This window comes from Pistacia vera, unplaced genomic scaffold (assembly GCF_008641045.1).
Source record: "Pistacia vera cultivar Batoury unplaced genomic scaffold, PisVer_v2 Contig520, whole genome shotgun sequence".
Classification (NCBI taxonomy): domain Eukaryota; kingdom Viridiplantae; phylum Streptophyta; class Magnoliopsida; order Sapindales; family Anacardiaceae; genus Pistacia; species Pistacia vera.
The window spans coordinates 2,443-16,186 of NW_022196358.1; the positions used below are offsets into that span (position 1 = coordinate 2,443).

The following is a 13,744-nucleotide window of genomic DNA, read 5'->3' on the forward strand; positions in this document are numbered from 1 at the left end:
GTAATTTCTTTTTAGCTAACTTTTCAAATATCAATATTTCAATTAAAATTTTTTTTTAACATTTCAAATATTAATTCAATTTTAATACAATTAAATTGTAATATAAGAAAAATTAGATTTATCTATTTATAAAAAAATAAAATAAGAAATTACAATAATTATTACTTTGCTAAAAGTCTTACCAAGAAAAAACCAATTGGGGCAAAAACTTGGTAAGGAAAAAAGAGTGCAATAATTGACAACTAATTTACAAATTATAAAATTACAATATACAAAACAACTAATTTGAGGGTTGACTAGGACCTCTCTCATATGTATCATCTAAATTACAAAATCAAAATGATTCTATTAAAGTATCGTCGACGACCTCGTATTGATCCTCATGGCGCAACCGTTCCCAATCTCGAAGATATGTGAGGACTTCAATCAACTTTGGTAAAAGTTTAGTCCTCCTGTCGTTTAAAATTCTTCCACTTGCACTAAATGTTTGTTCGGATGAGACAGTTGAGACAGGAACAGAGAAAATATTCAGAGCAAGTCTTGATAATACTAGAAAAATACATTTTCTAGTTTTTCAATATTCTAAGACATCAAAGTTGGCTCTTTGTTGTGGATTTGCTGGTAGCACGTCGAGCGTTCCCAAATATTGGTGAAGCTCATTACTCTGTACTTGCATGGAGGACAATAGATTTGTTGTTGATGCTTCTTGAGAGGAGGCTATGCTTCAGGTTCGGGTCTTCTTCGGCCTATTAAGTGCACTCTAGGAGTCGAAGTCTTCATTTGTGTCTTCTGATGCTACTTCCTCCGGTATTTCACCTCTTTGCTGGTTCTCATACCTGTTTTCATATTACAAATATACCTCTGCAAGACACAATTTTATCTCTCCTAATTGATTGACATATGCTTCATCTCGTAAATTTTCACTTAACGTGTCTAAACCCATTAATTTAATTATAGGATCAAATATGGCAGCTAAACAAAAAAGAAAAGAAATGGTTTTCCATATTTTTTAAATTTTAATTCCATTGCCTTTATTGGTCCCGCTAAAATTTCATTGTTTCTGTTTTTTCTAAATAAATCTGAATTTTTTATAATTAGATGTATTACTAATAGACTAATAGGATAATACATACCAAAAAGTTTTAAAGTGGATTAATAAAAAAATTTAAGAAAAGAATGAAATTTTTTAGCTATATGTCAATCACTGTCTACAAAATAATGAGAACCCCTATTATTTGCTACAAAATAACTAATTAGATTTACATAAAATAAATATGAATAAAGCATTAAATAAGTATTATTTCATCTAACAGACATGTCTAATGCAAAAGTTGTAAGAGACATATTTGATTTTATACAAGCATCTTGAAATTCAGCATTTCTTCTGTTATTACTAGTAATCTACGCTAAAGAATATCTAATTCTATTAATATTATTTCTAATTTTTTTCATACCAATTTTCATAATTAAATTAATAATGTGACATACACAACGTTGGTAAAAAAACTTCAAATTGTCATAAAAAAAAAAATACTTTTAAAAAATTATATAGCTCTACTATTAACACTTGCATTATCTAATGTTAAACTTATCACTTTATGAACAATATCATAATTTTCTAAAATTTCAACAATTTTATTATAAATTTTTTAACTACTATGATCCACATCCATTAATCTAAATCCCAATAAAGATTTATTTAATTTACATTCGTTATCAAAATAATGACTAGTCACACAAATATAATCTTGTTTAGCTCTACCACTCTAAATATCGACGGCATTAACATGACAACTATGTATTTTATTTCTTAATTCTAATTTCATTTTCTAAAACAATTTTATTAAATCATTTCTAGTTGCAATTTTAGAATAATTTTTAAATCCTGGAAAAAATGAATTTTTAATAAATCTTTCAAAATATTTATCTTCAGCCATATTAATAGATTGATCAGTTGCAGCAATATATAAAACTAATTGTTCCCTATATACATCAGAATTATAATATCAAGTAGTACCCATATTAGTTATTTGAGTTTGATTGGTTTCTCTATTTCCATGTTGACTCATATGTTTACTGTCATACCCTTTTAAAGTATTAGTACTATTACCAACATCAGCTTCATAAATATTTCCACAATACTTGCATCTTGCTTTCTTCACTTGAACCCCATTTTCTGTCTCGTAAAACTTTTTGAAATGCACCCAAACGTCTGATGTGTGTTTGTCGTCGATTCTGACTGCAATTGATGAACCCGCATCTGCTTGAGATGGAGTTGGACGAGGACGACTTTTAGAACCACCAGGAGTTGTAGCAGCATGGGGAGGAGGGGGGGGGGATATTATGAGGTGTATCGGATTCTAAGAATGAGAAAGCGAGACTGTTTGAATTTATAACATTTACGTTAGTAAATTCAGGGGGACTAGGATAATTTTTTTATCATCGAAATTGATGGGATGGAAATATCTATCAATTCTAGTTTTTTTTTTTAAAAAAAAAAAAGGATATAAAAGAAATAAAGAATTGGAATTTGGAAATATGAATTGAAAATTGCAAAAACTAATAAAAATTAAAATGAGAGCAAATTGACAACAAAGAGATTGAAAGATTTCAATAGAGAAAATGACAGAATTTAGGATGTGAGGAAATATGAGAGTTTATACCCTATTTATAGAAAAAAATAGGAAAAAAAAATTACCAAAAAGACTCCTCCAACTACTATAAAACGGCAATATTTCAAGGGTAAAATTGGTTTTTGTAAAAAAAAACATTTAATTAAATTTTTTTTTTTGTCCAACTCGCGGGTCAACCCGACGGGTTGGACGGTTTTTTTTTTTTTTTTTTTTAAATAACCAACTGGGTCATCGGGTTGGCCTATGAAGGCCTAACCCGCTCGATGAGGTATACTCGGCCTGGGTTGAGGCTGGCTAGGTTAGGGATGACCCCCTAACCCGACCCATTTGTTCCACCTCTACATTACTCCTTAGGGTAATACTACACTTACAGCTCAAGCTCACAAATTTTCTCTTACAACCTCAAAGTGGCAGCTCGCAATTGGTTAGCTTGCAATGGGTTCCGCCAACCCACTTGCGATCTAACCAATTGCAAATTGCCAAGTTGAGGTTGTAAGAGAAAGTTTGTAAGATTGGGTTGTGAGCCAATCTTTATTGAATATCTTATCCATCAACTAGCTCTGGGTGATTGAGTAGTTCGATAAGGACTAATTTATTACTGAAGAGGTTTTTAAGTTCATGTATCTTTTCGATTGCTAATTGGGTTTTAAGGTTCTAAAGGATTAGTTAAAGTGCGTATAAGTTAGCTCGAGCACCTCATATATATATATATAAATTTATCAACTACTTTATCTTTTATTCTATACTGTAATAATTGTTGATGCGTGATTTTGACACTAATGAAACGCACATGTGAAATATTGAGTTGGCCCAAAAGACACACCTGAATGGAAAGGAAAATGACAGTAAATGCAATGAAAAATGAGTTTTAAAGTGGTTCGGATGCTAAGGAAGCAAGTCCTACGTCCACTGATGTTTTTATTAATGATAAGGGCCATGTCGTTTTAGACGACTGACTTTACACTGGTAATACAAGGTATCAAATGCTATCTATTCTAGAGAGAGAGAGAGAGAGAGGTTGGTCAACAGTAAATGTGCGAATCCCCTTAATGAGAGAGGAGCTCTCAACTTATAGTGGGATGCATTGAGGTAATGATCACTGAATCTATAAGTTGGTAGGATGATCCGTGCAAATCCTTCTTTATGTCACATTATCCATCTTCTAGAGTAATTAACGTGATTTGCTGCAGGGATTAGACACGCGGGATCATCACAGCTCTTGGCTAGCTTGACGTGCACTCACTATTCTGACGGAAGTAAGCTGTGGGTGTAACCATGATCACACGACACGGCTACGCCAGAGTGCTAGTAAACTCTTCCCGAGGTTTGACCTTTCGCACTTAACTGGATGCCACGTCAGTCCTATTTTCCCAGACATAACAATAATAAAGATGGATTCAAATGTATTTAAAATTCGCTTTTTTGTTATATAAATATGTATAACTTAGAATGTAAGAGCAAAATGCGAAAAAGGAGAAAAAAAACAATATATCAAAAAGTGTGAGAGCAAAATTTTTGTATATCTATAACTCTTATCTTATCTTACCCAGTAAATGAGATAAAAACAGAAGTGGAATATGTCAAATCAAATATCGGTAAGGTTTTGTTCTCTTTTATTTCTTTATTTTACTAAAAAGTCTGAAGGATTTAATATTTTAATTTAAATCTCAATTCCAGTTCCAACCAAATTAGGTTAAAAACTAAAATGAGCCTATAATACAAAGTTGAAATGGCTTGATTGATTCAAAAAAAAGGTAAATCTTTGTCGCGTTGACCTACGTTTTTTTCATGTAGTAATAATAATGGTCGGTGGGTGGAATTGGAAATTAGGGTTTGGATAAGGTAAGCGTGGGAGGTGAATTGTCAAAATATCATTGATACCCACACCCTTTATTTCATTACATCCATACACTTACCTTTCTTTTTACTGTTTCTCAATTTGTTAATGTAATCTAAATTTCAAAAGGATAATTGGATAAGGCTGGCAAAACTGGTGGGGGGGCCGAGTCTTCATGGGTACGGGATCCACGGGTCCGACTCATATACGGGTCTAAAATATTGGACCTGTACCCTATCCTATGTAGGTACGGGTGGACCCGTGGGTACCCGTTTTTTCTCTCTCCAGATTTTAAATTTTACTTTTATCCCTAATAGTTTTAAATTTTACAGTTTCATCCCTAATTATTTTCAATTATGACAGTTACACCCCAAAATTCCTGTAGTTTTAATTTTTTATATTTACACCCCCAAAATCAACTACTCTAAATTCAATTCAATTTAGAATATAAACCAAAATAAACAAATAACACATAAACAAACACAATAAGTCAATAACATATAATACAAAACTATAAATACCAACTAAAATAAACAAATACATAATCACTAATAAGAATACAAATAAACAAACACATAAATCAAGTTAATAACATATAATACAAAACTACAAATACCAGTCAAAATAAACAAATACATAATCATAAATACACATAAACAAACACAATAAGTCAATAACGTAAAATACAAAACTACAAATACCAATTAAAATAAACAATTATTTTTTTTTCTTTTTTTTTCAAATCCTTTTTTCCTTTTTTTTAATGGGTACTCACGGGTTGACCCGTATAACCCGTTGAATATACCGGCCAACTGGGTACGGGTCCAATACATTGGACCTGTACCTTATATTTTTTACCCGAGTATGGTCGACCTGCGAGTCTAGCCCGTTTTGCCATGTCTAGATAAGGCTAAACAATTGAGTAGATTGCATCAAAAATTTTATTAACTTTACAGGAAAGATTTGTGGGAAGTTTTTGATTTTTTTTTTTTTTTAGGGTTTATAAGGAATAAAAAATTACACCTATGCGGAAAAAAAACCCCTAACTCATACAACTCTCATGCCAAAGCACAGAAAACGAGGATTTGTAATCCTTTACAAACAGCTCAAACCCAAAGCAAAACATAAAGCAAGGGGAGCCAAAAAGCAAAGAAAAACCTCGTTGGATTATTTCATCTTCATCTTCATCATACGTGGGTTACGTAGTTATTACATAATTTCAGATGATCACAACTCTACCTTCTTCATATTCTTCAACATTCTAAATATTAATTACCTCTTCATTTTATTAAAATATTGCTAATAATTGATACCCCTGGATTAAGATTATATCATGTACATTATAATTCTGTATAATTTTCTATATACCAAAATTCATACATCATAAATCATCCCCACTTCAAGTGTAGATGCATGTGGTACACTTAGTGCATTTGTTGCTGCCCTGCTATTTCTTCTCAAGAACTCATACCCAATGTTTATTACAAGTTTCTTTATCATGCTGGATCCTTTCTTTGCTCTCACATATGAGTGACCTAATATGTAGGCAATCCCCGCTTCCCTCGCTTCCATAAGTTCCTGAAGCTCTTTCATTGCATCCCTATCGATTTTCGGACTTTCTGGAACGATAAATCTCACTCTTTTCTTTGGTTTCGTAACCGGGGGAGATTGTATCTCCCGTAACTCTGATGTGCCTGCTGATTCTGGGTTGTTCACATCATCCTCGCTCATTTGAATCCCTTCGGTATGGGTTGAACATGTGCCAACGACTGTCATTTTGTCTTCATCCTTCGGCAAGTCGTCCTTTGCACTACTGCCATTGGCTTCAGCAGTTCCTGAACGTATAAACTCTGCTATACTACACACAAGATCCTTCTCGAATTCGATGTCGTCCTTGTGTACATCACGATATCCATATCTTACAATGCACCGATACATTCTATACTCTCTTGGACCAATACGACCGACTAAAAATCGCTCCTCAGGTCTAACATGAGGAACTGGGACAGATTTTATGCAGAGGAAAACCAAAACCTGGTGAAATGCTGGAAGGTTAGTAACAAAGTGGGAGAAGATTGCAGGGATTCCGGATACGAGTTCGGTGTGTATAAGGCCAATGCCACGGACCCGTACAATGCCTAGACTGGGACCTAAGCTAAGTAGCCAGTTGATGGAGACCTTATTTTGCACATCGAACTCGTACTTTTTCAGCGTGCCATAGTGCCACACACACATGACAACAAGAAAGATGAATGCAAGGGCAATTGGGACCCAAGCGCCTTCAAGGAACTTGATAAGAGAAGCTGAGAAGTAAAGAGCTTCAATTGTGCCAAAGAAGACAACAAAAGCTATTGCAAAGAAGACACTCTTCTGCCAGCATAACACGATCACGATGGACATTAGGCAGGTGGTTACAAGCATAACAGTTATGACAGCCAAACCTGTCACACAAAGAGTAAATTTTTAACAAGTTCAGTAAGCAAATTGAAAATTTCCAAGTTTTCTCTTTCACAAAGAGACTAATTAATGAAGATAGTTCTTTAGAAACATTAAAAGCAAGAACATAATTCCTGAACTACAGCAAGGATGATACACAGTTGCACACACCATCATACGGAAGATCAAAACAAGCATAGAAGTTTTCCTTATTAAGGCACAAGAAGGATGATATTATTATCACATGAAAAGATCTCAGGATTCTTGACCGTAAGGCAATCAAATACCTTTCAATTATGAGACAAATTTTATTGAAAATCTGCAGCATATCATCATAGCTTATTATAATATACCTTTTAACATCTTCAATTGTAAGATCCAAAAAGAAGTAGCCTAGGGAGAATTTCAGCATATCCCACACCCAACTATTGCACAAATCTACCATGTGGCCATTACGGTTCTCTTCAAGGAACGGCTGGGTTAAGACTGATTTATAATATTTTTACAGCCACACTCAATTGAACATACAAGTGAACTATATTATCCATGAAAACTAGAAAATCATCGAGTCAAACATTAAGCATATCCACATTGCAGGTATAAACATTCTGAAAGGCAATATGTTAAGAGATTAGATATTTCTGTATATGCCATACCTGATGCATTGCCCAAGCGTTTTGTGTCTCTAAAACCAATTGTAACAGCCAAGCACAACAACATCAGTGTCCAATTAATCTCTGGAATGTAGATCTGACCATGGATTTTGGATGATGTGTGGACTATTTTGACTTGAGGGAAGCAACCCAGAGCAGAACATTGCTTGATGATTGAGAAAGTGCCCGTGATAATGGCTTGGCTTCCAACTACCGCAGCAAGAATGGCTATAACTAGAACCGGCCATCTCAAACTCTCTGCAATTCAAAATGGGGCACTTCCAATAAGCTGAAACTCATTATTGAAACTGTACAATCTTCATTGATAAAAATTCAAAGAAACTACCTGGTACAGACACATAAAATCCGATCCGGTAATCTTTGTCAACAATGTGATGCTGAGATAGATAAGCAGCTTGCCCCATATATGCAAGAATCAAGGATGGATAAACCAAAGAGGTGAAAGCAATCTGCATAGATTTGCACAAATCAATCAATTATTTACAATAAGAAACTGGATCGAATTAAAAAGAGCATGCATGTTTTATCTAGCATGTTAAATGATTCCTTTGTATTTTCTTGCCATTGAGGTCCCCCATTCCATATTTTTTACCACTGACCAGCAAAATCGTAAGGGATAACATTTTCAGCTGGCAAGAAACTTGGAATTTGATGATAAGTTATATCAAGTCAAAGAAATAGATGGCGATATATAATTTGAAAAGGAACAAGAAATGAAGATGACCTATTCAACCAAATAGTTTTCAGGGAGTAATGGGTAGAACATATGAAAGAGAAGTCCTAATCAATCCAAGTGCAGAATAGATAAGCTACACACTCCATGACAGTGGGCAGCAGATAATTCTTTTTCAATTTATCCATCTAGCTAAAGAGCAGTTTAGTTTTATTCAATATTCTGAAACCTGAAAACAATTGACTTTTGCATTAATCATACAATACTGCTATTCAATGTAAAAAACTTTCCATATCAGTCAATAATTGTCAGAATTTCTACAGCTGATTTCGTCATTGTTGACCAACCAGTATCACATTATATAGTCCCCTTTAGCTCAATAGCAAGAAATGGTTAACTTTTTACCAAGTCAAAGTCTTAATGAGGTTATTAAATCACAACAATCAAAACTACCAGGTCCATTAGCTGATCATGAGCAATATTACTGGACAAGGGAAAACTAAGCAAAACTAAGGGAAAACTAAGCAAAACTAAGTTAATAGGTATTGATCCGTACACCTGCACCATTCATAATTACCTTTCTTTGTTTAGTACAAAGAGATGGTTCCATATACCCAGCATGCACGAGGCCAAATACCCACATAGACTAACCAAATGAATCCAAACTTTTATAATATCTATTCTGAACAGACCCTAGCACAACAAGAACGTATTAGGTCTGCAAGTTATAAGTATTTAGCCCATATGTTTAAATAGTTTTGGCGAGCTGCAGGGGAAGAAGGCACAAGATTTGAACTGTCTACTAATTACAAAGTACAAGGATTGAGGCAAGGGCTCACCAATCAGATACTGACCAGAGGCTACTTTAACACTCATTGTTATACAACAAACATGTTGAGTTAATTTAGTTGAACAGATTGCAAAATTAGTTTTGAGATTTTAAGCATATATACCTTGATTGACAATTGTGAAAAGTGTCCAAGATCAGCAAACATAGCTTCTGAGCCTGGAAAAAAAAAAGTACATTTATGAATCAAACGCCACCATGTCTGTAAATAACTTCAAAATAAAGCAACCATCTCATGCAAATACCTGTTATACACAACAAAATGCCACCCAAGGACATCCAACCATCTTTCTGAGTTTTCTTCAGAAATTTATACATGTAATACGGAGAAAGTGCTTGATATACATGAGGATTCCAGTGACAGATGTTGTATAATCCAATAGCACTGATGCATAGAAGCCATGTTAAAACCACAGGTGCGAACAAGAATCCAACTCTGTGTGTGCCATAATGTTGAAGTGCAAACAGGGCTATCAGTATGATGCAAGCAGCTGGAACTTCTACATCTGCAACAATATTGAATTTTCAAGCGGCAGTGCAAGTATGATATATGTAAGTCATATAATCTAAACTGCTGATTTGCAAAGCAAAAAAATCAAGACAAACAAGCACATCTTACAATTCATCGCGTGCCGTTGGTTACTAAAAACAATTCTAATGACCAGGATGCTATTCAAACATTGAAGTTTTTTGCACTATAAAGTATTCTAGTGTAGCTATAAGTTCCACGACTGTATATTTTATTTAATGTTTCCATTTTTAGGAAAGGGTACTTATCATCTAAAACAATGATTAATATACATGAAGACTTCACAACTTATCATGAGTTTGTGTTTCTCCCCATCCTGAAGAAAGGTCATAATGTATAAATAAGCTCAGATTGTGAAGTTTTTTAAAAGTTGGCATGTCTATTGCTGGGTTTCGACTAGTATAATACCTACCATATTATGAAGTCACTTCTACCCCAGCACACACCAACCAAGCCCATTGCAAAGACAACCTACCTCCCAAAATTGTATATCTACCCAACAACTCCATGAAACTAAAGAAAGGTTATCATATGAGACACAGATAATTCTTGTCTTCAATTGTTTAGGATCTTCTCTTCACTACCCTGACTCTCATTAATACATTGCTTAGTTGCTGTCTGGCACTGCAAATCTCTATATTCTAGTTTCTGGTTTCCTCTATAAAATCATCATATACCCTTGAGTGATTTCAGCAGGAGGGAAAATGGGTGAAAGAAGAATATAAAATTTGGCCTGGCTTCTAATAGCATAAATAAATATAGATATAACTGCAAGATAATAAAAGTCAAACCATAATTGACACACTAAGAAGTTGAAACCAGATAGGTGTGACAAATATTTAACCAGTGGACCATCATGTGATTATACAGAAAGCCCTCGGTGGAAGCAATGGAGGCAAGTGGCCCAGCATAAAGATAAATTCAGTTTTATTAGTTTCTGCAGATTTTCAACATATGTCTGCATATGCATGCCAGTATAGCTTGATAATTGACACATGTTTGTGCAACCTAATTTGTGAAGGACCAACCCGGGACTTAATTTTCGGTAATAGCGGTGCAATGGTCTTTGAGAAATAAATATATGAACTTTCAGAAAGATTTCAAGACCGGTAATAAAAAATTAATAAGATGATAAGCCTAAGCCATATTTTGAGGTTGCTGTAGAAGCTACAAAATGCACAAAAACTGGCAAATGGAAAAATTGGACTAGAGTATGAACTTAAAATTGACATGCTTCTGAAATTAAAAATTTCCAACTAAAGGGTAGTCTAGTTAGAAATTAGGCCATCTAGTAAATTTCGAAAAATATTACCCGAAAGAACTATGCCACCCCAAACATTAAACTGTTTATCCATGATTTGTCTATTCGTTCTTAAAAGTCTTAGCAAACAACATAAAATCAAAATAGAACCAGGAAAAGGATAAGCATCTTACATTTGTGATGCTCCTTAGACATGGAAAGCTCAAGCCCTGATACTGCAGAAAAAACTGCACAAATAATCCCGAAAATCAAACAATCAAATTAGCCTTCAAACACTCAAAACACTGAATACGGAACCAATATCAAGAATTAAAAAATAAAAAGAAAATCCTATAATTACCAGAAATAGCTGGGGTGAGCACACCATCACCAATCACCATACAGGTCCCAATCAAAGCCAATACAAGCAAAAACCGCTGCAAAACTCTATACCTTTCAAGAGTGGATTTCAACTTTGTCCCAAAACTACTTTTTGGTGCCAAACCAACATGATCCTTCTTGTACTCACTGAGTTCCTCGTCAGCCAACTGGCCATTAGGAAGTGAGTTGAGTCGGGCGTGTCGGCACAGCAAGGAGTACAAAGCAAAAGTCCCTCCTTCACCGTTATCATCAGCTCTAAGCACTATAAACACATACTTAAGCAATGGAACCAAAGTTAAAGTCCAAAAAATGAAAGATAAAACTCCATAAATCTCTTCGTTGGTCTCTGAGTGTTGAATATCTTCCGCGAAAGTGCTTTTGAACACATATAAGGGTGAAGTACTTAAATCTCCGTACACAACGCCAAGACTTTGATAGGCTAATGTTAACAATGTTCTCCATGATTCTTTCTGCAATAGGAACAGCAATCTGATCACAAAACTAAACTGAACTTATTTATAAAAATAAAAATAAAAAATAAAAGCATAATTTTGCAACAAAGACAACAAATTGATCATACAAATGAAATAGTTTTTGCAAAAAAAAAAAACACTTTTTGATCATAGAATAGAAACAACCCGTATTGAAAATCAACGAATGCAAAAAAGAATGAAATGGGGTTATTTCAAAAATGAAGAATCAGTCCAGAACATCTCACCTTAACAATATTTTGATAGACCCCGATTTCCAGATCCATCATTGGCAATCTCAAAAGCTGAAAAGATTCATTTTTGCTGAGAAATGGAGAGTAGTGATCTGCACAAACACCCTCCCCAGTATGTAGCCCTTGTAGGAAAACACTAAAAAAACAAAACTAAATATTTGAATAAAGATTGTTTATTTTATTAATGAATAAGAAGAGTCAATGTAGACAGCAGTTGAACAACCTTTAATAGAGACACATTTTTTGTTATTATTAATTTTTAATTCCTATAAAAAAGCCACAGGTGATGGGTACTGTTTATTTAAAACGAAACGAGAAGATTAAAATAAGAGAAAAAAATTTTGCGTGAGGCATTTGGAGTGTGAAGAGAGTTGATGAATAGGGGTGTTCGATTTGTTTATTTGTTTTACAATTAGAAATGGTAATAAGAAAAAACAAAAACAAAAAGAAAGAATATTTAAATTGAAAGAGAGAGATGTTGACTTTGTCAACCCCACTGCAAATGATAACTGATTTGAGTTGAGTTGAATTTACAGAGTCAGTGGGATGAGAATGAGATGGTAAGTGAAAGTGTGCATTGATTTTTGGTTTTTTAACCAACTGTTAATCTCAAAAACTAATAGTTGGTTAAATACAGGAAACATATGCTTCGGAATCATGGATTTGTAGATTTTGTTGCCTTTTTAAACTATTATTAATTATATCATATATTGGAAACATACATTTTTGAGCTATATATATATAAATTATAATTGATAAAGCATATACATAATTTGATGATCAATTTAGTGGTTATAAAGGTGAATATGTATATTGTGAATAAAGAGTAAAGAAAAAGGGTTTGATAAGTGCATTGTGGGTTCATAATTAAAACTTTATTAAGTGATGGTAATAGTAGTTTCATTGATGTTGATGAGTTGACTATACCACAGCCGTCCATGCGTCTCTCATTTTACCAAATTATCTTATACTCTTATACTTTGGCCTTGGAGTGTTCTAAAAGAGTCGAGTTGAGTCACTTTGGGTTGTCGAACTCGGCTCGTTTGCTACAACTCAAGGTCATAAAAAAAAAAACTCTTCATTTCTCCATTTTTTTCACTTTTCCAATCAAGCTTTTCAAGCTCCTGATTGTGAACCGAAATCTAACAAGCTCGAGCTCAGCCAAAAAAAAACTCTGAGCTGCGTTGAGCTTTTATCGCGGCTGACAAATATATAATTAGAGTAATTACTTAATCATTGGCATGCAAGGGATATTCTTTTTGATTCTGAGGGCAGTTGTCATGAGTGATGAAAAATGAGAATGTGAGGAAGCACACCGATTATCTAGAGGCTTCTATGAATGAATTTCATCCATTTTAATTGGAAAAAAGAGTTATGGCGGTTGGTTGCTTGTACTTTAATTGTCGTTGATATGTTTTGTGAAGGCAGCTGGTGGTTTCATGCATGGATGTGATTTTAGTCAAACCAAAATCACGAAATTAAATCATAATTAATGTGGATATAAAATGGTTAAAGCAGTTGATTAGGTTAAGCATGAGATAAGATGATTTAATTAATGTGGGAAGTGCAGGAATGATGTAATGTTAGGTATTTAAGTTCCTAAAACAAACACGCTTATCCTTAATCAATTCACTTGAGGAAGCAACTACATCCACATAATAAAGAGTCTAATTGATTAGAAGATTTGATATGGACGTGGAGACCATGCTCCACTCAGCTCAATTAGGCATTTAGGTTAAATGGAAAGCCTACATGTCATACAATAACAAT

General features: G+C 33.9%; 1 protein-coding gene across 1 annotated transcript; it reads right to left on the reverse strand.

The window, feature by feature from the left end:
• Positions 1 to 5,628: 5,628 nt before the first annotated feature.
• LOC116106701 (potassium transporter 6-like) lies at positions 5,629 to 12,213 on the reverse strand. Its single transcript, XM_031393036.1, has 9 exons — positions 12,198 to 12,213; positions 11,969 to 12,110; positions 11,231 to 11,720; positions 11,064 to 11,117; positions 9,346 to 9,606; positions 9,207 to 9,259; positions 7,906 to 8,029; positions 7,563 to 7,817; positions 5,629 to 6,911 (listed from the first exon to the last, which is right to left on the reverse strand). The coding sequence occupies exons 2-9, from the start codon at positions 12,008 to 12,010 to the stop codon at positions 5,845 to 5,847; spliced, it is 2,346 nt and encodes a 781-aa protein (XP_031248896.1). The 5' UTR covers positions 12,011 to 12,110; positions 12,198 to 12,213; the 3' UTR covers positions 5,629 to 5,844.
• Positions 12,214 to 13,744: the final 1,531 nt, after the last annotated feature.

What these genes read in the sequence shown, in the direction of transcription:
- LOC116106701 (XM_031393036.1), bottom strand. Translation starts at nt 12,010, where the DNA reads ATGATGGATCTGGAAATCGGGGTCTATCAAAATATTGTTAAG. An exon ending in GCTCACCCCAGCTATTTCTG is followed by an intron (nt 11,118 to 11,230) that starts GTAATTATAGGA and finishes TTATTTGTGCAG; the next exon opens with TTTTTTCTGCAGTATCAGGG. An exon ending in TTTCACAATTGTCAATCAAG is followed by an intron (nt 8,030 to 9,206) that starts GTATATATGCTT and finishes AAATCTATGCAG; the next exon opens with ATTGCTTTCACCTCTTTGGT.